We start from the raw sequence: 25578 nt of genomic DNA, 5'->3' as shown, positions 1-25578 counted from the left end.
TCTTGGAACCACCCTGGCAGGAATCTTCGCGCTACAGCAGAAAAGCAGAAGGGCCCCGAGCATGTGCAGAGGACGCGCCCCCCATTTCTGGGCCTGGGGCGGAGCGCTTGCTGGGCCAGGGAGAGCAGGAGAGCCCCTCCCCTTGGGGGAAAGAAATGCTAGCCCCTCCGCGGCCTGTGGGCAGGGCCAGCAGCCCCGCTGCTGCGAAGTGGAGCCCAACATCCCCCGGGGTGCACCCGGTGGAGGGAGGGGGCAGCGGCAGTGGGGCGGCGAGGACCTTAAGGCAGGGTGGGCCAGCGACCCAGGAGGCCGTGGGGCAAGAGTGGGGGCTCCAGGTACCACTTGGCCCAGGTGGCAGCAGATCAGCCACGCCCAGCCCAGGTCCATGGCAGGGGCCTTCGCTGCCCCACCTTCTGATGTAACACTCCCCATGCCTGAAATCCTGGCACAGGCAGGTGTGCTCCTCTGCACCTCTGGGGGGGGGCTGCAAGGCCAGCCCCCCCTGCTGTCACTTCCTTGCTGCCCATCCTCAGGGCTGCTCTCCAGGATGTGGGTTGTTCTCCTGCCAGGCTCGTCAGGGATAAATGCGTGCAAAACAGTCAAACAGCTGCCAAGTTGCAGGCTCCCAGTGGGGCAAGCCTCAGACTGGCTCCAGGCAAGGGCCTGGAGGGGCCCAGCTGGAGCAATGGGGAGCAAAAGCCTTTGGCTTGGGGAGCGCATGGCAGAGGCAGCTCTTGAGGGAGCCGGCTGGGGAGGGAGGTGTCCCCGGCTGGTGAAACGCTCTCTCTGGCGGGTGGGGGCTGCCCACGCATTTCAGGGTGGCAGCAAACACGGGTCTGGCTCCAGCTGCGCGTGCAGGGCGACTCCCAGGATTGCACCTGTAGGAGGAGGTGTGTGGCTCTTGTCCATGCATGATGTCTGGGCCTGGGATGATTTTGCCTACAGCTAAAAAGGGAGTGTGTAAGTTACAAGGTAACTTGTGTAAGTTACAAGCTTCACAAGGTGGAGTCAACATCACAATAGACACAAACACACCCAATAAAGGCCTTTGCCTGGGCACAAGCTGGCATGGGAAGAACTGGTAAACTGGTATTTTCTGTGCAATGATTCACATTTCATCCACACTTGCCTTATGCAGCAACACACAAGACAAGGAGCTGCTTCCACTTTCGACCTGAGTGGATCCCACTGGAAGACTATCAGAACGGAGACCATGCAAGTCCTGGGAAAAAAGGGTTCCTCTTGGAGCCTCCCACTCTCCCCCCATGAGCTGGTGTGGATTGCTGTGCCTCTTCTGACAGCATGGAAGGCCTTCCTCATTCTCTCCTCTTCCTCTCAGAGGGGCCAATCACCCTTTGCCACCCCCCCAATCCCCCCCCCGTGTCCTGCTCAATCACTCCACTGATCCAGCCTCACCACAATGGCTCCTGCCTCTAGCACACCAGGCAAGGTCTGATTGGCACTCGTTTGTTTTGCAATGCAGAAATCCAGGTCTGTTCATTCCAGAGGAGAAATAGACAGGTCGTTTTGAAAGCCTGGCCTCCACGGCTGCATCTCACGCACATTGTCAAAGGCTGAAAGAGGAACCCCCAAAGGTTACGACCTGGAAAGGAGCCACTGACCCCCTTGGGAAGTCCAGGAGCACTCCAGCCCCACAGGGCTAAAACATTTACAAAAGGAGGGCCGGAGGGGGAGAGATTGCCTCCCAACAGCAGAGGGTGGAAGGAATGGCCCCGCCTGGGCAGGGCCTCAGGGCCTGAGTGGGGCAGAGCCCCGGCCTTGCATGCAGAAGGTTCAAGTCCCCAAAGGCATCTCCACAGAGACCCTGCCCAACCCACTCCTGACACCAGCAGTCCACCCTAGGCTTCTCAGATGCAGGGATGGACCGCTGTGGGAAAGAGGCTGCCTGCCTACAGGCCCCCCTCCTGCTTTGGACCAGCTGCAGGCAGGCTCTGCTCGGCTTCAAAGGTCCCCCAAGGGGCAGCTCCCCCACACACCACTCTGCCTTCTCCCTCCCTCCTTCTGCTGGGGATCCCCATTCCAGGCCTGCAGCCTGCACTCTTGCCAGTTCCGGAGTCTACCAGAGTTTGGCACGTGCCCATCTCTGTCAGCCAGCCTGGCTGCTACAGCTCAGCAGGCCAGGAGACCGGATGGGACCACTTGGAGGCCCAGGCGGAGTGGAGGCTTGGATCCCAAGCCGTTTCAGGTACACCTGCTCAGGTGGCTATCAGAGGGCAGAGAGAACTAGCCCCCCCTCGCTCACACGGCCCCTTCTGGCTTGCAGAGCTTCAGCCCGATTTCCAAAAGGCCCACAGGAGCCTTGTCCCCCAGGACAAAGCAGGAGCCCTCAGCCCTCCTCTCCAGAGAAGCAGGAAGCAAGCAGGACTGGCAAAGAGGAAGGTGCCTGCTGTCGCCTTGCGGTTAACGCAGGTCAGTCTGTCTGTCTGCCTCACCTATTTCGGCTGCCACTTTGGGGAGCAAGCCCAACATCGCCTTTGCCTGACTGGTGCCTGCGCAGAAGAGTCACCCCCAAGACCAGCCCACCTCAGCGGCATCTGCAAGTTGGTCCAGCTGGGCGCAGGGGCCGCTCCGCTGGCTCATTACTTACAAGCTTCCCGTATGGATGCCCAGACTGTGATGGGAGCCAGCCAGCACCTCCCACCCGCACCCCTCCCTTCAAAGCTAAAGCTGTCACCACTACAGGGGAGCGGGCAGGCTGCCCCCCCTCTCCTTAGGATGCTGGGCTAACCTCTCATTTTCTCTTCAAAGCCCCATGATGCAACGCACACGGCAACTGAAGTGTTTGTGTTTCATGCCTGGAATGACTGGATGACTCACACCAACTCCTGCAATGGACTCCCCCATTTCATTAAGGGCAGGCAGGATTAGGCTGCAATAGGAGGAATCCCGCCCCGCGCCCAGACAACAGCAAGGCATTCCAAGCCCTCCATTGCCCCACTGACTGACCAAACACTGCCCCAAAGGGGCTTGGTTCTCTTCTTAATGCTCAAATTGTTATATGGATAACTGCCCGTCGTCACCACCTCATGCCAAGCACAGAATACTCATCAGGAATGACTGCTTTAGAGCAGGACAAGATCCAGAAGAGCAGGGCTCCTGGATCAGATGGGGGTTGCGCACAGTCCAAGACCCTGCTTCCCACAGTGGCCAACCAGATCCTTCCAAGAAGCCCACAAGTCCTAGGGCACAAAGGCAACAGCATTTAGAGGGAGACTGCCCCTAAACCTGGAGGTTCCATCTAGCTATCATGGCCTTCCAGAAATTTGCGTAATCCCTTTTAAACCACAATACAAGAATGAAGCAACGAGAGACAGAAGAGCTGCCACAAGATGAAGACCCGTTAAAAAAATAACCAAGTGGGGACTAGTAGCAAAACAGATAGTTGAGTAATACGGGGGACTTGGAAAAGATTGTTCTGAAAGAGGAGCTGGTCTTGAGGGGGAAGGAAAATGCTATGACAGCAACCTTTAAAAGATGGGGCAGTGGGACAGAGAGACTTGAACAGTAAGGACCAGAACAGGAAAGAGAGAGAGCAGCCAAACGCGCATCTCTCAAAGCGTACCCGGAAGGAAGAGTGGAACTGGAGGGGACTCAGACGCACAAGGCCACAACAACTCCTTTGATGGTCTCAGCTGACGCCAGGAGGAGTCGACCCAAACAAGCGGCCAAGGAACCTGCAGACGGGCGACCCAGGAAGGCAGAGCCTCGTTCCCGTCGGCTCAGGCAGCCGTAGCAAGAAGCGCTGCATCTAAAGGAAGAGCGTCAGGACAGGCCCTCCTGCCAGGCCTGCTCAGTGGGAAAACGTCCCAACGAATGATGGCCAAGGCTGCAAAGTTATGAAAGATGTTTATTTAATAAATCCGGTGTTTTTTCACATTTATCATTTTATTAAAATGCACTGGCTGAATGTACAAAACCTGAATGTGTCATAAATAGCATCTTTATACAAAAAGGTGATGTGCAATAACTTGACAAAATCATGCAAGGGTATAACTAAGATTTAATTTTTTACTTTATTTTAAAGAAGTTATTACAGCGAACCAGAATCTTAGCCTGAGAAATGGACCTTGGGGCCCCCAGAGACAGAGAGAGTTCAGAGGGGCGGCTGGTCCTGCAGAGCATCCCCTTTCCTCCTGGATGGCAAGACAGCAGGCAGGCCACAGAGGAGAGGAAGCCAGTCCAATGGGAGGGAGGGAGGGAGGGCCTTCAAGGCCTCCCTCACGGGGATGCCTCTCTCACCCAGAGCCCTGCACATGGCTCACGGGGCAAATGGTACACACCAAGTAAGAGATGCCGAGAGGTTGCTCCATGGCTGAAGCCAGCGCCACGGCAGCACACAGCAGCTGTTGTGTGGCCAGAAAGTGGAGGGCTCCCTGGGCCAACCAGAACATCCCAGGGGAACCCAAACATGATGGGCAAAGGCAGCCCTGCTGTTGAGCAGGTGGAAACCCTGAAGGCGTCACGAACCAGGGAAGACCTGCTGGCCGTGAGGGGACTGTCTGCCATCCCAGGAACCACCTCTGCATTTCAAGGAGGCCATGCCTGGAAGGCGGGTTAAGCAGGGCTGGGAGGAGAGCAAGGAGGGGAGGCAGCCTAGGATGGCTGGTTTCGGCTGGAGTCTCCGCTAATCAGAACACACCCGACATCCTTCACTTCGCTTAGCCTGCATTGCGCTCTCCCCAACCCCCTTCCCCAACATGGCAAGCGCAGCTAGAACAGGCAGACACCATCCCTGGGATGTAACCCACTTTAAGACCCCTCCAGCCCACCCCCACAAAGTCTTTCCTGGGGGGACCTGCTGGCCTGAAGCATGAGCATGAGCAGGAGGAGGCGGCGGCGGTGCTTACTCAGCCGCCTGCAAGAACTCCGAGGTGAAGACGGCTTCCGCATAATCCTCACACAGGCCCTGGAGCTCCGTTGCTACGTCCGCCAGGGCTTCCTCCGTCAGCTCCTCTGCCAGGCTGCAGGGGGAAGGAGGGAGATGTTCACAGGACCTGCTCAGACCCACTGGAGGAGGAGGCCCGTGGCTGGTGGCCAGGCTGGCTGAGGCCAGACCAGCCTTGCTGAAAGGGGAGCGTGAGGGGGGCAGCCTGGCCATGCTGCCGCTGGGACTTCCGTTGGGTGCTCATTCCCCTGCAGCCCCTTGCTGGCCGGCCCAGCTCCTCCAAAGGCAGCACCGGGGCCACAGGAGGCTGGCGGAGCCTCTGCTGTTGGACCCGCTGACTACAGAAGCTCAGAGCCCCAAAGGCACACCCCAAAGCAGCAGCAGCAGCAGCAGCAGCAGCAGCAGCAAAAGAGCAGCTATGGGACGCCTGTGGGCGGGGCTAGCCAGAGCCAGCCTCCCTCCCTCTTGTATTTGGGTTTCTGGCCCTTTCACAGAGAATGAATACCTACATGGCACATCCCCACCCCCACCCCTCCCTCCGTCCCTCTGCTATGCCCCCACAAGTGGCTGCTTCCCCTCTGCCCCACCCACCCCACGTACCTTGAAAGGATCCCACCACACGTGTGTGAAGCGAGTCCAGGAAATGCAACCCCCACCCCACCCCCACGAGGAGCTGGAGAGAGCAGCAGGGAGGGGCAGACACCCCAGATGTCGAAGCCAAGATGGATTGTGACCGCTCACTCTCGCACCCTCTTTGGAACGGGGGGGGGGGGGGGGGAGAAAAATGGCTGGCCTGAATGCCCTGACCCTGGGTGGGGGTAGCAGGCATCCAAAGGAGGAGCCTCTGTTGGGGCTCTGTGAGCCTGAGGGTGCCCCAGAGAAGGGCCAGCTCCCCATCTCTGGAAGTACAAAACCCGTCTCTTGCTCAGGAAACGCACAAGGCTCCTTGGCAGGTGCAGAAGAGGGATGTTCCCACAGGGATTTTTTTTTTCTCACCCTTGCTTTTTTTTTTTTAATTATTATTTTTTAACCATCTAGCACCTGATGAAGACTCCTGGAGAGCTCAAACGCTCGCACACTGTTTTGTGATACTCTGCTTGGTCAAATAAAAGTATTGCATTTTCCTACATGCTGGGCATATTTTGGGATGGTGTGGGGCGCCCCCTGGTGGCGCCACAAGGAATCCCAACAGCCCCAACCCTCCCCTTAAGTCTGTTTCCCAAGTGAAGTGAGCCTTGCCAATACCTCTCCGCGATCTGCCATGGGTTGAAGTTCCCCACCTCCTCGTGGGAAATGCACTTGAGGTGCTGCTCGTAGCGGGTGCCATAATCACGGATGCTTTGGAGCATGCTCTTGGGAACAGAGAGGAAGATGCCAGCCTCCTTCGGGGGGGCAGCGTGCCACGGCGAAGGCTGCTGCGTCCCGTCCCTGGACTCTAGCAGCACCTCCTCAGTCCCCACATCCTCCTCCTCAGCAGCACTGGAAGCACAACGGCACAACATGAGGAGGGGCCCCTTACACTGCAGAGGCTCCAAGCCAGACTCAAAAAGAAGCCAGCGGTCACTGACGGCCCCCTCTGGCCAGCCAGGCTGCCTTCCCTTTGGGCCGGGAAGCCCCTCGTCCACTGACCTTGCCCTGGCTCTTTCACTGCCCCAGCCGGCCGCCCTGCCCTGCAGACACCTGCCTCAACCCGGCCCCACTGGCTCCAGGACCCTCAGCCCTGCTGCCCCCCAGAAAAGGGGAATCTGGCAAGAGGGGGAGGAGGAGACGGCGGGGAGGAGGCAAGTGCAAGGAGCAGCCTCCCTTTCTCTGTCTGTCTGTCTTGTGAGCATCCTGAGGGTCCACTGGGGGGACCCAGAATGCTTCCCAGGCTCTCAGGAGGCCGCTTGTTCTTCTCCCGCAGGGGCCCTTCCCTCTCTGCCCTTCCTCACTCAAGCTTCCCTCCCGGGGGAGCCTCTCCGTCTGCCCCAGAGCCCCAGCCACTGCAGGGGCCACTGAGCTCTCTTCCCTCGCAGATATGGGGCTCCTGATGTCACCTGACCTCTGGAGCATTAGCATGTCTGTGAGTGTCCTCTTGCATCACAGCAGCTCAGCCAGGCAGGAGCCAGGAAGATGCCCGGCATCAATGGCACAGTTGCAGCATGCCCCTCAGTTCCTGACTCACTTGGTGTCCAGGGGTCTTTCCAAGACAATGTCCGCTTGTGGCTCTTTGTGACTCTCCTGCTTGGTCATCTGGATGGGATGGGGAGCCCACCCAGGCCCTTGGCTGCCTGCTGCTGCTCCTGCTGCATTCTCTCTCTCTAGGAGGAAGAGGAGGAGTCATCCTCAGGAAGATCACCGGCCTGTTACTACCACCCGGAGAGCTCTGACACGTTTCCCAAGGAGGGTACATGCCCCCCACCCCATTCTTCGTGCCCCCAACCCTCACTACTTGTTGGAGGCACGGAGCCCCTTGGAGCCCGAAGCCTTGCATGGCTCGTCTCCAGGGCAAAAGAGCTCTGCTCTTAGCCCAGCTCACCCTGAGCACCCCTTTCACTTCAAGGGGATTTGAGTGAGGAAGCCCCCTTTCTTGGGCCCACTCTCATCAAAGGGCCAACTTGTTTACCCCACCCCAAGAAGCTAGTTCCCCTCCCCGCTCCACAGCTGCCAACATACAACCTCTTATATAGGGAACAACAAGAAACTGCAGGAAGCAGAAAGGCTGGCCTGGCCGGGCCACCTCTCCCCGCCTCCACTCCCTTGGCTGTGTTGGCCCCCCTGCCCCGCCCCACCCTGTGCCCGCCACCCTCAACTCCCCTTGCTTCCCACAAGCCCAAGGGCACAAAGAGCCAGAAACTCACCCCATCTCTCTTCCTGGGCCCAGAATTCAGGATCAGAGTAAGTGATCCGGTTGTACCGTCTGCGCACAGCCTCTTGGGAGCGCTTCAACAACACACACCAAAGCCCAATGTCACTCAACGCATCATTCAGGTGGCTTCACCAGGCTGGGGAGCAGCCAAGAGACACACTGGCCAAAGCGGCCTCCTTCGCTCTCCAGCCAGGGCTCACTGAGGTGGGGGTCCCTCCCTTGCAGTAGAGCTGCAGAAGCCTCCCGGGTTGGGCAGGGCTGCTCCAGCACAGCAGAGAGGGCAGCTAGCGGGTACCTTTCAAGAGGGCCTTTCTGGGAGTTGGAGGGGATTTCCCTGTCTGACGCTTAGCTGGGTCACGGAAGGGATGCATGACGGGGACCATCTGAGAAAAGGGGGCTCTTTTCTACGGTGGGAATCAGCCAAACATGCACCACATGGGGGCTCCTCCAGCCAAAGCATCTCCCTGCAAGGTTGGCGTTTTCTGACAAGGGATTGCCCGCTGCAAGGAATCCCCAGAAGGGATGGGGAGAGGCCTTGGGGTGAGGCATAAAGCACAGCCCAGGCTACCCCCGCCCTTACTGGGGACAGGATTCCACTGCTCCTAACAGAAGCACCTTCCAGGCCAGCCAGTCCTTGAGGGCCGTCAGCTCAAAAGGAGGCCTGGGCAGCTCAGCGCCCCCATCAAAGCTTGGCCAGCCAACGAATCAGCGCCAGGGCAGCAGGTGTCAACGAGGGACAAGATGCTGGAGCCCAAACGCACCTCAATTTCCTCCAGCCTTCGCAGCATCGCCTCCAGGTCAGAGTTGCCGGGTGTGGCGAGAGCCTCGCGCTCAAATTCCTTGTGCTGCTGCTCCAGAGCAAAGTCCAACATATCTTTATTTGGGACATCAGCGGCAGCAGCAACAGCGGCAGCCTGAAAATGTACAAAGCAGAGGTTTGGAGCGCATCTTGGGCAGAATTTAGAAGAGACTTTCATTTAAAGGGATGGTTTTGGCCTTCGGGCCAGGCCGTCTGAAGGGCCACCTGCACCCATGTGTACCAGCCTGAGCCTGAAGGTCAGCACCTGAGACGCTGGCTCTGGTCCACCACGGAAGGTGGTTGGACTTGTTGGGTACCAGGGGCAAAGCCATCTCTGTGGTCCCCCAAATCTCTGGAATGCCACCCACCCTATTGGCCTTTAGGAAATCCCCAAAAACTTTATTAATTCCAGTCTGTATATTCAGGTGGCTTTAAGCTTCTTATTATTTAAAAAGAGCATATCTGCTCCACCTGCTACTATTATTTTGGCATTGTTACATTTTTTTTGCTGCTGTTACTTTAAAGCTTGGTATTTTTGTGCTGCATTTTGTTGGTTTCATTGTAACCTGCCTTGGGAGGGCCGGTACCCAAGAAGGTGGTCTGGAAGCCCACGCAGCAGCAGCAGCAGCCCCCCAGGCACCAGGGAGCGATGGGGGCTGAATGAGGGGCCACTTCCCCAGTGAGAGGAGAGAGACCCACATTACAGACAGGATCTCTGCCACCTTCTGGGGATGGAACCCAACAACCGAATGAGGCTGGAAATGCAAGGCGTGTGGGGTGGGGGCAAGGGAAGAAGCCTAACAAACTGCGGGGGGGGGGGAAGAGAGAGAGTTTTACGCATCTCTCTCTGCCCTGTCAGCCACACCCAGCTGCTGCTGCTGCTGCCTCTTCCACCCAACGCTCCTGTGGCATCCCTCACCTCCACTCCCAAGCCTGCCCCAGCATCTCATGCAGGGGTGGGGACCCTGTGGCTGTCCAGGCCCCCCTCACTGTCCCTTGGGGCTCTGCCAGGCCGCCACTCCCCTCACTTGCCTGCATGGCCTGTCCTTGCCTGGACATGAGAGTCGGACTGAGCCAACTGCATACAGAGGAGCGAGTCACGCCTGCTGCTGCCCTCGCTTTTGCCTCTGGCCCCGCCCAGCACTGGCACGCGGCCTCCAGGAGGCTGTCCATGAGGAAATGCGGCCCTTCCCCAAACCTGGTGCCTTGCGGGGGGCAGGAGGGGGGCTGCTCCTGTGTGGCAGGCAACAGTTGGCACACTGTTGGCCCCAAACAACTCTTGGTAGTGAATGTGGTGGGGGGGAGGCTCTCAAGTGCCACATCCAGTTTGTCACTTAAACAGGAAGTGACATCGTTTGGGTCGTCCCCACCCCCCATTGCCCTACCTGTGCTTTTGCCAAGAGGGGCTCCAGCCGCTCCCGGACGGCTTGCTCGACCATCTCCGCTATCGGGGCTGGAGGGGCAGCATCATCCCTGCGGGGGGTCAAAAAGATAACACAGTGGAAGTCTGGTGCTTACTATCATGTTGCTCAAGTGGGCGCCAAAACAGAACACACAGAGGTGAACAGTGCGCCAGACTCTTATCATTCACAATCGGCAGAGAGGAGCTGGATCCAAGAAAGCATCCAGAACGTGTCCCACTACTTAAATGCGACCCTTTGCTTGGGAGCACAAATGGGAGGCCTCAGGCTTTTCGTGCCTCCGGTCCTGGGCCGTGCCTGGAACTGCAAACCTTGTGCGATGCCATCACCCAGGGGGAACTGTTGCCCTTGTCCCAGGGCCTGATTCTCCTCCCTCCACATGCGGGAGTGCGTAGGAGGAGCCATGGCTGGAGATCAGGGCCTCTTCCAGGCCCAACCTCCTAGGAGTAGGAAGCCCTCTGCAGACATGGCCAGCTGACCTGCGCTCCCTTTCAGGCCAGCTCTGGAGATTACATGCAGAAGCACAGCAAAGAGGCGAAGATCATAAAGCCAGATTAGTGAGTAGCTACAGGATCTATTTTGACCTTGAGAACTCCCAGAAGTTATGGAGGAGCCGCTGTGCTGAGGTTTGCAGGCTACAGTGCCAGGAAGGGCACCTGCGGAGCCGCCGGGCTCTCAGGTCAGGCGTCAAACAGCGGCGTTTGCACACTCACTTTCACAGGCGACTCGTGGGGACTCATGAGGAGGGCTGCCTCCTTGTGCCCCCCCCCCGAAGCAGGCAAGGGGTGCCCATTGGGGGAAGAGTTCCCTGTAGTGCAAATTCAGCCTACATATTCACTTCCACGTAGGGTCCAGGTGTGGGCATCAGCACATTTTGGCTTTTAGCTGTGGCTGAGGTCTATCCGCCCCTGCCTAGCCTTCAAAATCAAAGCCAGCACAGACATATTCCCAAGAGAACCATCTAGCATGGCAAAATGAATGACGCTGAGGGCGCAAGGAAGACAGCCCCAGGAGCCAGGAATGAGGCTGAAACGATTCCCCCACCTGCCTGCCCCCAGGAGCGCCCCACAAGCCCCTCCCTTGCCAACCTGAGCACTGCTGCGTTTCCAGGGGCGGCTGGTTTCCCTTCTCCCACAGCTCTCTCCCTCCCTGCCACTGCCTCTCTGCCTCTGGGACTTTTCTCTGGATGCCTGCAAGGAATATTGGGGACAGGGAGAGAGAGAGGCTGCTGTTCTTGCTGCCTTAAAAAGCTGGGCACCGGCTGCATCACACGCTGGCCAATGTCTGGATTCTGCTAGTGGAGGCTTCCCCAGCCTAGTGCCCCCCAGCTGTTTGGGGCAAAGCTTCCACCAGCCCCACCTCGCACAGCTGAAGCAACGCTGGCACGCAGGCGGTCCCAGGCTCTGTCCCTGCTGTGGGGATGGGAGATCCCCATCCTGTGATGCTGCAGAGCCACTTCCAGGCAGTGCGCTCCGGGCCAAGGGCAGGACTCGCAGTGAGTCCGCTTCCTGCGCTCCTGTGGCAGGAGGGAAGAGCCCACGTGGTGCGTGCAGAAGGCCCCACGTTCAGTCCCCATGGGCGGCATCTCCAGGCAGGGCTGGAGCCGTGGAGAGCTGCTGCCAGTCAGTGCAGACAACACTGAGCAAGATGGATGGGGGGGTCTAACGTGGGACGAGGCATCTTCATGTGTTCCAGCAGAGCAGACAGGACTCATCACTGGCCTGACCCATCAGACCCGCTGCCCCAAGACAGGCGCCTCTGCAGGAGTGCCAACGTACCGCTGAGGCGAGGTGAGGGGGGAGGCGAGGCTGGGGGGCATCCACGGGGCCCTGCTCTCTCGAACAGGTGGCTTCGTCTCCTTGAGCCGGAAGGAGATGGTGGGCTCTTGGAAGCGGGCCTGTTTGGCTGGAAGCTGCACAGCTTTTGTTCTGGGAGGTCGACCAGTTCCCTTTAGAGGAATACAAACAGGAAAACAGTGTGCGCTGCCAGGCACCTCGAGCAGTTCCCGTCAAAACACTGCTCACCTTTCATTGCAACAGCTATAATTCTGAAGGCAGACAGGGAAAAGCCCAAGACGTTACCGCATGGGAGAGTCCATGTCTGACAGCACCCAGAATTAAGCGGCTGATGATTATACGTCTGTACCTGTGGTCTGGTGGGAGCCAATACTCCTCTCTTCCGAAGGGCGCCCCCCTCAGGGCCTGGGCCAGCTTTCACGCTCCTGGGTTGCCCCAAGGCTGCCTCCCACTTGGCTTGCACAGTTGCCTCTTGCTCTGGAGCAAGCAGGCCCTCCTGGGCTGTCGTGTTGCAGGAACTGCTGTGCTTGTCTGGTGCCAGGGTCTCATCCAGCTCCGGAGGGTCATCTAAAGGCAATCATCACAACACTGCTTCAGCAGAGAAACCCAAAGGTCTCAGATGCCGCCCTGATAAAAACTGGTGGCCAGAGACAGACAGCACAACCTCCAGCGTGGGTGTCACTTAATTCTCTCTCCTGGGGTTGGAGGCAGAGGGATGGAGAGACTGGATAAGGGCACAGAGGACCATGTTCCTTCCAAAAAGAAAATACAACAGTCTGGGGACCATCTACCATGGATTTTCTCCTGCTCTCTGTCGCACAAAAGTACTAAGCCCACTCTAGCGCTGGAGGATCAGTGAACATCATCATTTTGTTTAGGTGAAACTACCTGGCGGCAAACCCCAACTCAGACCTCCGCAGCCAGACCCCTCAGCGTCTCTGCCACGGAGAAGGCCCTTCACAGAACAGAGATCCAAGTTATTGTTTCCTCTACCTCAGTTCACTGCCCCAAGGCACATGCAGTCCTAACACAACAGATCTGCTAAGGCTATGAGCTAAATCAAGGGGCGAGGGGGTTGAGTTGGTTTGTTGTTGTTGTTGTTGTTATGTGCCTTCAAGTCGATTATGACTTATGGTGACCCTATGAATGAGTGACCTCCAACAGCATCTGTCATGGACCACCCTGTTCAGATCTTGTAAGTTCAGGTCTATGGCTTCCTTTATGGAATCAATCCATCTCTTGTTTGGCCTTCCTCTTTTTCTACTCCCTTCTGTTTTTCCCAGCATTGTCTTTTCTAGTGAATCCTGTCTTCTCGTGATGTATTCAAAGTATGATAACCGCAGTTTCATCATTTTAGCTTCTAGTGATAGTTCTGGTTTAATTTGTTCTAACACCCAATCAGCTGATACTGAAAAGAACTAGTTATCTGAGTCTGGTATTGAGTACTCGCCTGGTGGCAATTTGTGACCAGGCATATCAGGCAGGTAAGTGGGCGACTCCCCTCTGAGGAAGTGGTGGGCAGGCTGGCGAAGGAGGGAGGGGCACAGCACTGCTTCTCCTGGCCAGTCCCCTCGGAAGAAGGAGGAGCTTCACTTCCTCCACGGCCGGGATGGCAACACAGCAGAAACAGCGCGCTCTGCCCTCCTGTGCTATCTGGTTGCCCTTGGCATCTTTATCAGCTTGCTTTTAGCTCATGAGGTGGGCCCATCTTGTGAGTAAGAAGCAGGCTGGCAAAAACCCAACACTTTAGTGGGGGCTCGGTAACAAGGCTGAGCAACCTCTTGATGAAATCTGCACAAGTCACTCTTTTACCAAAGCCATCGTAAGAGAAGTGGCAGCTGGACGAGGCCAAAGGGGGGGGGGCTCTAGTCCAGCGTCCTGTTCTCAGTGGCCAATCAGAGGCCTAACAGGCTCCAACATATTCAGAGGCGTCCTGCCTCCCAGAGCGGAGGGAGAACATAGCCTCATTATCCCCCATGAATCTATCTAACCATCTTTTAGAGCCATCCTGGCTGGTGGCCATCACTGCGTCTTGATGAGAGTGAACTTGGTAGTTTAACTTTGTGTTGGGTGAAGAAGCCCTTCCTTTGATCAGGGAAACAGGACTTTACTTTTTGCAGCTTAGAGTGGCTTCAAGCCTACCTCTGCATTCAGCTTTCCCCTTCTAGACACCCAGGCTGGATCACAGTCGACAGACTATCAGTCACACCAACATGAGGCGGAGCTCACTTGGGAGTCTCTCACCCCACCTCAGCTCACCATAATTACAGGAGAACTGGGCATCTGTGCAGACCGAGATCTCTGATGGGGAGGTCGCTGTGCAGAACATAAGCAAGCATACAAAGCAACCAAACTCAGTGCCCAGCAGACCCACCAGGGAGGAGCCTCCTGGCTACCGGTGGCCTCCATGGCTCCAGTGCACAAGCCTTCTTCTCCCTCTTTGGCAATCTGCTCGCCTCCATCACGAGGGCAGCTTGAGATGCGGAGAGACACTTCTGCCCTCTCTTGGGAGACTCCTTTCTGGACAGCAGAGAGTCCAAATCCTGCCACAACAATTTGCATCTTGGAGTAAACATGCACAATGTACTCGTTTCCACCTCCCGGATGACAAAGCGCAAGTTGGTTCTCTCGTTATCCTCCTCTAAACAGAAAGTTTCTAACTACAGGAGTAATGCAATCTTATCCTCATATTCTCTGTTTGCTGCAAGGTTCAGAAAAGAGAACTTTGGTTAAGCCTCCGGAAGTATTTATTTTATGTATTTATTTGCAGATTCATAAACTGCTTCACAACAAGAAGTTGTGTATAATAAAATAAAGTAAGAAATATAAAATACAAAAGATTTAACAACTCAATAAACAGAAGACCATTTCTACAGTTATAGAGTCATTATTCCATAAAATGGCTGAGTCACACTTGGAAATGCTTTCTCAGACACAAATGTCTCCAACCGTTCCTAAACATCAAGATGCTTGGCACCTGTCTAATTTCACTTGGTAACTGATTCTAGAGGGCTGGAGCTGCAACACTAAAAGTCCAATCTCTAGTGTACTCTAAGCACACCTCCGTGGCATGCAGGGCTCTCAGCAGTGCCCCATCTGAGCAATATATTTGCCAGGCAGGGATATGCGGGGTGATGCATTCCCTTAGGCAACCCATTCTCAAGTTGTTTAAACAACATTTGCACAAATATTTTTTTTTAGAAAAACTGAAACAAATGTCCCTTAGGACAGGCTGCTAGGAGATAATCCCACTTCCTTGTGTCGTTACAATGGGGGTGGCAGCCCTACCACCCTAGTGCCCCAAACCTGAATGCCACCGCAATATGCCCTTACGCTGAGCAGGCTCACCTGCGTGACTCAGATCTCTGCCTGTAGGAGGCAGAGCCTGTGTGTTTCTCTGGCCACAAAGGGCCACTCAGCAGCACCCCCTCTTTACCCCCAGCAGAGGAAAAGCGACTGACCTCCACTTGCAGCAGGAGGTCAATGACGACGTCGGGGATGGAGGAGTCCATCTCAAGCTGGGCAGAGCAGAGGGAGAGCTGCCGGATAAGGTTGCCCAGCTCCTTGCAGTGGGCCGGGATGGGCTGCTGCTCTGGCTGGTCAGCAAAGTGAGTGGCAAACACCTGCAGGGCCCGGATGGCTCCTCTGTGGGCTGCTGCCAGCCTGGCCATGGCTCGCGACTGCATCACAAAGGAAGGAAGGAAGGAGGCATGGACTCAGCTGGGCCTTTGGCAGTCAGCTCTGGGCAGCTGCTGTGAGAAGAGGCTTGCTCTCGGCCAGGGCCCTTCTCCAGGACAGTGTGTCCCTTTGAAGGAGAGACCACAAAGCTGATGCAAGGGCTTCACGGTCATCAGCACAAGGAGGAGCCCAGCACTGCACCGGGGCAGAAGACTCCTTTCAGCTGCGGGAAGGCTGAGCAGCACCCTGGACCCCCTCACAGAGGAGCACCCCGAGGCCACTGGAGACCTTTCAAGGAGGCTCCAGCCCTGATGGAATGGCCTCACCCTAGCCACACGCTTTTTCCTGGCTCTCTGGTGATTTCAACCTCTTACCTTCTTTGTGTGCTTGATTTTACGAGGGCTCAGCTTCTCCAGATCTTCCTGGATTTCTTTTACCTGTTGCAAGAATATTACAAGCTGATTAGCTAGATCAAGCAAGCCCTTGCACAGAAAGGCTTGTATTCATTGCTCAGACTAGAGGCTCAGAAAAGCCTCCATCGGAGGTGGAGCAGCCTCTCCCAGGCCCAGGGCTCGCTCTGACCTGTTGCTGAAGCACGTACAGCATCCGGGCAGAGCGCACAGCCTGCTCCTGCCTGCGGATGCAGACGCGGCGCTCTTCATCGGGATCCAAGATCTCCTCACTCTTCTCTGGAAAAAAACATTGTTCAGCAAACACGAGCGAGGGCTGTGGCCTTAACGCACGGACATGTTGGAGGAGAAAACCTGAATGGCTGGCATGAACCCCCTCCCCGCAGAGAGACACCCCCCAGTTGCACTAAATGCCCCCTCTCGGCTCCTAGCACAAGCAGCCAGGGGGAGGGGAGAGAGAAGGTGGCAGCAGCTGCAGTGCCTTTTCAGGCAGTCTCTCACTGCAAGATGGAGATGTGTGGCATCCAAGGAGGCTCTTGGGATATTTGCAACTAAAACAAACTGCAACCTGCCTTTTCACCCAACGGAGGCCCCAAGTGGTCATCTAGCGGCTCCCCCAGCGGCTTAGAAGGTTTTCCTCTGCGGCAGGGAATGGGTCCCTGGGCTTGGATCTTCCCCACAGAAGGCAGAATGCATAGGGACCCACGGACTGGGACACAGCTTGGGCCAGAAGCCTCCTGAGGCATGGAAGGGGCCAGCGAGGACTAGGCAGATACACAGCCCACTTGCTTTGGAACTAGGGGCCACTTGAGCTCCGTGACCAGCAGCAGCAGAGGAAGGTGTGGGGAGGAACCACCACAGAGGCAGGCAGAGGGGCAGACTCCCCTCAGAGCACTGGAGGCTCACAGCTGCATTCTCCCGGAGAACCTTTCGCCCATTTCCCAGAACCAGCTCCAAGAGGTCTCCTTATGGAAAGTGCATGCACTACGCAACAGCCCAGCCAGGGGAAGCGGGCAGGGAGGCCCCAACCCTGCTCCATCGGAGCCACCCACACCCGCCTTTGGCTCTTCCCGGCTCCTCATGGCATCCCTTCCTCTTCCACGCCACCAGACTCGGTTCTCAGTTTAAACGCAAAGTTCTGACTGGATGGGGGTCCAAGGCGGGGCTCCTGGTCCCAGGGGAACCCCCCTTGTCCCCTTACCTTTTTTTACCAGCTCTTCAATTTTCCGGATGTAGTTCTGAAGCTCCTTTTGCAGACGCCTCACCTCCAGGGTGCTTCTGTCTTCCTCCTTTTTGAGGGCTGGGGCGGGTCCCGGTCCCGGGTCGTGGGTGGGTGGCGAGTCACAGAGAGAAGGCTCCGACTTGACCTGAGATGGTGTATAGAGGTAGACTCTTGCTCCAGAGCCAGTTGTCTCCACCTTGGAGCAGCGGCCCAGCTGGCCTCCATACTTCAGGGAGGATACGGATGTGACTCTGGCAGACTCTTTGCCCCGAGGGCATGTGGCTGGGCCTTTCTCCCTCTCAGAGAGATGCCGCCTCACCCGCTCTTCCAAGTGCTTTCGCTTCACATCCCTTCTGGCCAGCTGAACGGCCAAGTTGAGCTTCTCTTCCGATACAACAGAAAACTCCACAGAGCTTTGCAGGTCAAGGCCGTCACCAGCTCCTTCGTCCCGTTGAGCCTCCGGCTGCACCAGCTTTTCTATGACGATTGGGCGGGGGCTGCAGTATCGGACCACCAAATTATCTGGCAGAGCAGGAGCATGCCGGCTGAAATGGAGCTGTGCCAAGCACCAAACAGCAAAAGGGTCAGCCTGAATCCCTTTACAGCTCACTATAAAGCAGGCTCTTTTGCATCCCCAGCGCACTGTCATCGTGCCCTTGTAGACAACTCCTGTCCTCCCCTCCCCTGGTCAGATCATTGGATTAGCACTGAAGGGGCCCATGTTCAAACGACCCCGCAGCCATGACACTCAAGTGAGCAATCACAGGCCCATCACCCTCTCTCAGCCAAACTATACCTCACGGGGTGGCTGTGAGGAAACGAGGGGCATGTGTGGGAGGAACAGTTCTTGCCACCAGAGGTGCCCTCTGTTATTCCATTTGTTCCTCACCTTTTAACCTCCAAGGAGTTCAAGGCAGTGTAAGTGCTTCTCCCCCTCCCCATTTTATCCTTACAATAACCCTGTCTCTCAATGTCTATATACAAAGCTGTCACACACAGAGAAAGAGAGAGAGAGAGAGAGAGAGAGAGAGATCATTTTACTCTTCAACCCTAGCCATGTCTACTCAGAAATAAGTTCTACTGAATTCAGTGGAGCTTACTCCCAGGCAAGTGGAATTAGGATTGCAGCCTTTGTGCTTTGGTATCCTCCCAACCCAGAGGACACAAAGCAACAGTGTGATGAACCCATCGAGCTGGTCCACTTACATTCACAGTACATTGTCACAAATTCCCATGACCCTCTCATGCCCACTTGGGAGTAAGATCTCCCACTTCAGTGGGACTCATTCCCCAACAAGCACACAGCAAAATGGAAAACTATACACAAACACACCCAGGCAGGACCTTATTTGCTGGATTTAATGGCAACCAGCACCATGTGATTGTTTTCTGGGAAGGAGTGCCCACCTCTCCCTCACTAAATTTCCCCCGATTAAGTTCTAGTGGTACATCTCAAAAACACATGCCAAGCTCATCAGGCCAAAGAGAGATGCCTGTACTGGAAAGTGCCCTGGCATGCTGGCACCCCAAGGGAGTATTCTGAGACAGCCACAAAGCAAACCCAGCAGAAGTAACAGACATTGGGCAGTACCTGCGTCTGGCTCTGAGGAGCCTTCCCATCACTTTTGTCCAGCTGCGGATGGGATTTCAAAGGCATGCCAACCGCAACTGGCTTCCTTGGGCCCATCACACTGGACCAAGTGGAGATCTCCCGTCATCTGTGGGGATGCTGCTGAAATACTGAGAGACAACAAAAACATTAGAACTGCCTCTAACATACACACACTTTTCTAGAGCCTATTCTCTTCCAGTTTACCTGTTGGGCAAAACAAGATCCAGATTTCCTGATCGTGCCTCGATGCACAGTCCAGTTCACCAAAATGCTGCATCAGCACATAAAATGCTCCCAGGAGGAGGGAGAGAGGAGGATGGAAATAAAGTGAGCAGAAAAGAAGAGCCTAAAGAGTCTTGCTGGATCACACCCAGGGGAGCCCAAATGGACAGGCGCCTCTGGGAAAGCCCACCGGGAGGACACAAAGGCACCCCCCCGCTCCCCTGCCTTGTCCCCAGGGTCTGGCATTCAGAGGTAAGGCTGCCTCCTGTACTTTTAATGGGGGGGGGGAGGAACACCACAGCCTCTCCCAACATTTTCTCTTCCATACAATAATTTCAAAAATGTCCAGGAGGCCTGCAGTTTTCCCTTCCCCCCCCGTGCTTACTCTGCATCCACCTCTATGGAAGGACTACTTTGAGGAGAAGTTGGTGCCCATGACCCACAACCTGCTACAGCAGAGGATCCAGAGGAAGGCAAGCTCCAGCCTGCTTCCTCCGTTGGGGGGGGGAGAAGAAATGCCAGCACTTTCTTCCGGGCTCTCCCAGCAAGGGGACAGAGCTCTGCCGCCATCCTCTGACTTGGAAGAGGAGATTCTGCAATGCCTCTGGCTCCCCACCTCACAGAAGCCACAGGCTGCAAAATAAAGGCAAGAGTTCTTTAGCTAGCCAGCCACAGGAGCCTACCACACTGCAGGCTGCTCGGCCTACGTCAGACTTCCCCACAGAGGCAACTTCTCCTGGAGCTGTCCGCAGTTCTGGATGTGCTCTGCTTGACTTGGACTCTTGACTGGACAAGACCAGCTTCCCCTGAGAGTCTCAAGCTCCCACAGAACTAGAGCTGGAAGATGGCAGACCATTCTCCCTCCCCCCCCCATCACAACTACCAATTCTCCACAAGTGTTTGTGCCCCTGAGGAATGCCAATTGGTGGGGGCAGTAGAATTGGCCCAGGGACTACCTGCTTCTATCCTCAGATTACAACAGAGCAGAGCAGGCAGACACAACACCCCATGTGGTTAGCTTGGCAAAACAGAGAGTGTAACACATACATGCGCAGGCTGAGCCTGCAATCCTTTTTATTTGTCCGAAGATTTTTATCATGCTTTTTGACCAGAGTCCCCAAAGAAGCTCAAAATAGTGATAAAATGAAATGGGTCTGTTAAGTTTCTAGCTAAAGCAAAACAAAGAGAGCTGAGTAAAACAACAAGCCAGGCCCCAGATATGGGCTACTTGCTGACTTGCCACCTTCACTGTGCTTAAATAGTTTGAAAACAAGATTAGGCAGATTCGTAGAGGAGAGGTCTGTCTGCAATTATTAATCACAATAACTAAATGGTAAGGGTGCATGTTCAAAGGCAGATTGTCCGGGCAATCAGAACGATCAAAGGGATGGAGCGACTCCCCTGTGAGGAAAGGCTGCAGTATTTGAGGCTCTTCAGTTTAGAGAAAAGGCGGGAGCCGCGGAACAGAGGAGACATGATAGAAGTGTATAAAATTATGCATGGCTTGGAGAACGTGAACAGAGAAAAGTTTTTCTCCCTCTCTCATAACACTAGAACATGGACATTCAATGAAACTGAATATTGGAAGATTCAGGACAGACTAACGGAAGAACTTCTTTACTCAGCGCATAAACTATGGAATTTGCTCCCACAAGAGGCAGTGATGGCCACCAACTTGGATGGCTTTAAAAGAAGATTAGACAAATTCATGGAGAATAAGGCTACCATCAACTGTCCTGTGGGAAGGATCCCAATGACTTTTTAATACGTTAATATTGTTTGTTGTGACTTTTTAAAAGGTGTAGCTTATCATTCCTTTCAATCTGCCTTGGAAGAACATGTATCCTGAAAAGCTGGCTACACGTAATTGGAATAAAATAATATAACTGGAGTCTCCATGTTCAGAAGTCGTCTGCCTCACAGTGCAAAACAAAAGGAAGGAGAAAGCACAGAGGCAGGGTGGCTGGCTGGCCGGCCACCTTCTCTTTCGTGGCTTGCTGCTTGCAGGTCTGTGGAAAGGACACAGGATGGTGAACTTGCCTTTGCTCTGATCTGTCCTTATGAGGCAGCCCTCATGCGCCTGGTGCCCCCCAGACGTCACTGGGCTCCAGCTCCATCAGCCCTAGCCAGCCGCGCAGCCATGGGATGTCAGGGCTGATGGGAGCGGTGGCCAAAGGCATCTGGAGAGTGCCAGGCTGGCAAAGGCCGCCTCTGCAGCGTCTCCATGGCCACCCTGACTATGGGTTGACTTCAGTGGGTCTAGGACTAGCCTTGACAACCACCCTGCTGCTTGGGGGACATCTGGGCCCCCCCTCCAGTTCCCAGCATGGCCACGCAGAGCCAGCCAAGTGCCAGAGGAAGGCAACGAGAACGGCCTTGACGTGCCCTCATGGTGGCTAAGGGGCTCGTACTTCGAGGGGCAAACACCCGCCAGCTGAGTGAGGCTCGCTGGGGTGACCTTTAGGCCGGGCAGTCACTGCCTCTCAGCCTAACCTACCTTACAGGGTCGTTGTGAGGATAAGACGGGGAAGGGGAGCACCACGAAGGTCCTTTGGGCTCCTGGGACGAAAGGCGGGGTGTAAATCCAGCAACAGCGTCTGGAGGGCTGGCGGCGATGGTTGGGGCCAAGCAGAGCCTCCATGCGCAGGAGCAGTCACTCTGCTTGCCTTCGCCGTGCGTCTCTTCCCTTGCTTAGCCCGACACTTACCAGAGAGCTCCGCGGCGAGCCAGCCTGCCTTTCCCCCTCCCCGCGAGGGACGAGGCGGAATCCCCCCGCCGGAGGAAAAGCCCGCTAGAGGAGGAAGACGAGGAGCCGCTTCGGCCTCCTCGTCGCGGTTTCCTTGGCAACCACACACTGCGAAGGACGCCGGGAAACGGACCGCGGAGTACGGGGGCCGGCGGGGTCCAATTCCGTTCGAAGCAGGCTCTGCGCTCCCTTGTCCCCACGCGGCAGCCGTCGCTGGGTGGGCGGGGTGGGGCAGGGCCCGCCCGCTTTCTCCCTCCCTATCTTCCCGCTTCCGCCCTCTCTCGCTCCCCAGCAGACTCTCGCCATGGGCGGCTGGGAGGAGGTCTCCGTGCACGGCTACGCCGAGTTCGAGCGCGCTCTGCGGGAGCGCCAGCGGCAGCGCGGCCGGGTCATCTTCGCCTACTTCAGCGGCACCAAGGACCCGGAGAGCGGCGCCAGCTGGTGCCCGGACTGCGTCGCCGGTGGGTGCCGGCCTGGCCGCCTCGCCGGCATGTATTTGCATGTAGTAGTCTCCAGTCTCGCCTCTCCGGCGGCCTCGGCCTTCCTGTAAAATGGGCGCAACAATACCGGCCTGCTGCACCGATTTCGTGTCATTGCGTTTATCTAACAAGCGTTCATAGCCTGTTTCATATCTAATGATGTCTGAACTCTGAGCAGAGCGGCAGCGTAAAAGCAATCAAACGACGTGATGCCCGCGATGCACTCGGAGGCGCTGAAGGCTCTCGTTGAGGGACCAGCGCCGGCTGGGAGTGGGCTGGTGGCTTCACGGCATGCTAAGTGCACCAAACGCTTGTCCTGCCAAGAGGGTAACACCGCTCTTTTGCTTTGTTTCAGCTGAGCCCATCGTGCGGGCTGAACTGCCGAACCTGCCAGAGGGATCTGTGTTCATTTACTGCCAAGTAGGAGACCGAGCCTAGTAAGTAGCGCAGCTTGAGCAAATTGGGGAGCACGCAGACTGACTTCTGAGCAGGGAACCAAGGCAGCGCTGTATTTCGTTCGTGTAAATACCCTAAAAAAGTATGCTGTACCTGATTTCAGGGATCTTCTTAACAGCTGGTATAGCAGTGGGAGGAGAGACTGGCTTAGAGCCCAAAGTCTGTGAGCTCAAATCCCTGCTGGTATCTCCTGGGTGTCACTACAGTGAGTGGCTCAGGGGTTACCTGCTGGTTTGGCAACAGTGATCCATGCTCTGGTAACCTCCAGGTTGGACTGTTGCAATTAAATGTACCTGGGGCTTTCCAGACTGTACTGTTGCAAAGATGGCCTCCTTCTATACAGGCCAGCCTGAGAATTAAGATCAGCAAGGGAGGCCTTGTTAGCAATTCCATTGCACTTGGAGGTCCATGAGAGGGTCTTCTCTGTGGTGGCCCCCAGACTTTGGAACTACCCCCTTTAGATATGCACCTGGTGCCAACTGTGCTTGTATTTTGAAGACATGCTGACACGTCTTTTTACCCATGCTCGTGAGAATGTTTGAATGATTGTTCCCCGCTTTTAGTCATTTTGTACTTTATGATGGAGCAATTTTAGCTGTTTGATTATTTATGTATTGTATTTTAGAGTGTTAACCTGCTCTCAAACCATCTGGTAAAGGGCAGGTAATAAATGTACCTAATAAAAATGTGTGCTTTATTGATAGCTTTGAGATAAGATGCAATAGGGAGAGACTTTGCCCTCCTGTCTTCATGGAAAAACAAAGACTGTTTCTACTAAGTCAGATGAAATGTAGAGCCTTTTTGCCCAGCCCTCATCTTTCCAAATAGCCAGTTAAGATACAAGACATGAGTGATTTGACTTCACAAAATGCTTATCATGTTTTCCCCCCTCAAAACCTTCATGATCTTGTCTAATCCCCTTTAAAGCTGCTAATACTGATTTTGATTATTATCCACAGTTGGAAAGATCCAAACAATGAATTCCGGAAGAATCTTCACCTGACTGGAGTGCCTACACTACTTAAATGTGGGACTGTAAGTATTTTTAAGTTTTCTGAATGACGGTTTGGAATAGGTATTAATATAGTCAGGGGGCTCTGTGTTGCTTATTCCACTATTGCCCAAATAATTTTAGTGCTTCTTTAGATCTGTGCTTTGCTCTCATTCTTTCTGAAAAGCTCTATGCAAATATTTACAAACCAATGCAGTTATTCGTTAAAAATATTGAATCCAAACCTATGCATGTTTACTCCGCATTAAGTCCCACGGAGTTCAGTGTATCTGACTGGGACTGTCTTCCAAGTAAACAGGACTACATTAGTTTCTTATTACAGCTGAATTACGTTTCAGCAGTTGTAACTGGAGCCATAGTTTATTGATCCAGTGAGGGATTGTTGAGAAATCTGGCTTGAATATAAAGCCTGCTTGAAAATAAAGCCTTGAAAGCCTGCATACCTTAACTTTGGACTCTGCCCTTCAAGCTCCCACACTTGTTAGCCAATGCTTAACTGCTTCATTACTGTTAGCTCCTTCAGTTGCATAGCTGCATATACAGAAATCTATAGAACAACCTTGTAGTAAGTGTGAAATTCAAGCTGTGCAGCTATTCAAACACCTGGCAGTGTGACAAAGCAGTAAGGAATACTTATTTACACATGGATTTTGATTTCCTGGCGCACGTTTGGCATCTCAACCATTTGTAACTTCTCTTTCAGCCTCAGAAGCTGGTGGAGCACGAGTGCTTTAAATCGGACCTTGTGAAGATGCTGTTCACAGAATAAGTTTTTTCTGCTTTAATAAAGAAGGGTGCTGCTATCAACCGATGAACTAGCTGCCTAGAATTACTTGAGAGGGGACCATTATGTTTTAAAGTGCAGGGAGATGAGTGTGCAGCCTGTAAGCCAACTGATTTGAATAAAATCTTCTAAGAACCAGCTTGTATGTCCAATTAAAATGTCTGAGGCTGGATTACATCAGGCTGTGACATCCTTCCCTGGTTCTCCCTGTCAGGTTCCCACCTGCTTGTGGCTACTGCCTTTCATTAGGCACCATCAGGGATACCACCAGTCCGGACCGTCCTTTATATGGTTTCTCACTCCGCTCTAGCACAGATCTCACTAGATCCCCCTGCTAGGCAGCACCACCAGTCACGTCCTATAACCAATACTCCCACAGACTTTGCCTCAGTCTCTCTCTAGCTGGTTACTTTTGTGACTGCGTGCTTATGCTGTTCCCAACCCCCTTGTATCTTTATAGATAACGCATACAACTCTGGGTTGCTCTGGATACTTGAATTGTTATTATTCCTCCCTCCACCGCTGCCACCATTAGATACTGTTTCTGTTCAGCCTTGGTAATTACCTTGCCCTCCCTTCTGGTATGTATATCCCCCAGCCAAGGATCAGGCCTTTGATAAACCAAATAAGTATTTATTAAATATCAGAAATAACAAGATTAGTTTTAGAATGTTTCACAAGCGTATGGTTTCATCCATTCCTGTTTTGTACTTGACTTATTATTAATCAGAACTCCAACTCCCTCTTTCTCCACACTCCTGACCTCCACCCTCAAACACCTCTTTCTCCATACTCCCAACATCCACCACCAAACACCACCTTCTCCACCCTACTAACGTCCACACCACCAAACACCTTCTTCTCCACCCTACTAACATCCACCCAGATTCAACTGTCATTCTTCCATTTATACTCCCAGCCATTCAAACGCTCAGCCAATCATCCAGCATTCTACTGCTCATGTACTCCCCCCTCCTCTTTCACTCCACTTACCATATGTCTTCTATATAAACAGCACTTACCATATTTACACTATAAGCAGGAACATCACACAGGCCACCTAAGAGGTTATCTGGAGAATGTTAAAAGCACAAGCCAAAGTACATTCAACCCCGCTTGAAACGGATCTAGAAAACTGGTCTCATCCAAGAGAGCCTGGATCTAATTAGCAACACACACCCCAACAA

The 25578-nt window shown here is 54.6% G+C and overlaps 2 protein-coding genes across 4 annotated transcripts; one reads left to right on the top strand and one right to left on the bottom strand.

The window, feature by feature from the left end:
* Positions 1–4015: 4015 nt before the first annotated feature.
* Positions 4016–22101, bottom strand: KIAA0753 (KIAA0753 ortholog). Of its 3 annotated transcripts, XM_061604754.1 has the most exons (17): positions 21622–22101; positions 21412–21473; positions 18672–18820; positions 17060–17636; positions 16031–16137; positions 15823–15885; positions 15232–15450; positions 14145–14313; positions 12120–12337; positions 11753–11922; positions 11063–11164; positions 9939–10026; positions 8516–8668; positions 7747–7828; positions 7071–7206; positions 6152–6385; positions 4016–4982 (listed from the first exon to the last, which is right to left on the bottom strand). In XM_061604754.1, the coding sequence occupies exons 3-17, from the start codon at positions 18765–18767 to the stop codon at positions 4865–4867; spliced, it is 2532 nt and encodes an 843-aa protein (XP_061460738.1). In that variant the 5' UTR covers positions 18768–18820; positions 21412–21473; positions 21622–22101; the 3' UTR covers positions 4016–4864. The 3 variants fall into 3 exon arrangements, with proteins under 3 accessions (XP_061460738.1, XP_061460737.1, XP_061460739.1); XM_061604753.1 differs by lacking the exon at positions 21412–21473; XM_061604755.1 differs by lacking the exon at positions 11063–11164 and having other exon boundaries at positions 21412–22098.
* On the top strand, positions 21918–24526 carry TXNDC17 (thioredoxin domain containing 17). Its single transcript, XM_061604756.1, has 4 exons — positions 21918–22121; positions 22495–22576; positions 23555–23630; positions 24311–24526. The coding sequence occupies exons 1-4, from the start codon at positions 21965–21967 to the stop codon at positions 24374–24376; spliced, it is 381 nt and encodes a 126-aa protein (XP_061460740.1). The 5' UTR covers positions 21918–21964; the 3' UTR covers positions 24377–24526.
* The last annotated feature ends 1052 nt before the right edge of the window (positions 24527–25578 follow it).

The sequence above is a fragment of the Rhineura floridana genome, chromosome 21 (genome assembly GCF_030035675.1).
Source record: "Rhineura floridana isolate rRhiFlo1 chromosome 21, rRhiFlo1.hap2, whole genome shotgun sequence".
In the NCBI taxonomy this organism is placed as follows: Eukaryota; Metazoa; Chordata; class Lepidosauria; order Squamata; family Rhineuridae; genus Rhineura; species Rhineura floridana.
The sequence above is the reverse complement of the archived record's forward strand: the minus strand, read 5'-3'. Positions and strand labels throughout refer to the sequence as shown.

Excerpts from the sequence above, each read along its gene's own strand:
- KIAA0753 (XM_061604754.1), bottom strand. The coding sequence starts at position 18,767 with ATGGGCCCAAGGAAGCCAGTTGCGGTTGGCATGCCTTTGAAATCCCAT. Across the intron at positions 6,386-7,070 it reads GAAAGACCCCTGGACACCAA|TGCTGCTGAGGAGGAGGATG; the intron begins GTGAGTCAGGAA and ends TTGTGCTTCCAG. Across the intron at positions 4,983-6,151 it reads CCATGGCAGATCGCGGAGAG|CCTGGCAGAGGAGCTGACGG; the intron begins GTATTGGCAAGG and ends TTCCCCCTGCAG.
- TXNDC17 (XM_061604756.1), top strand. The coding sequence starts at position 21,965 with ATGGGCGGCTGGGAGGAGGTCTCCGTGCACGGCTACGCCGAGTTCGAG. Across the intron at positions 22,122-22,494 it reads GTGCCCGGACTGCGTCGCCG|CTGAGCCCATCGTGCGGGCT; the intron begins GTGGGTGCCGGC and ends GCTTTGTTTCAG. Across the intron at positions 23,631-24,310 it reads CACTACTTAAATGTGGGACT|CCTCAGAAGCTGGTGGAGCA; the intron begins GTAAGTATTTTT and ends CTTCTCTTTCAG.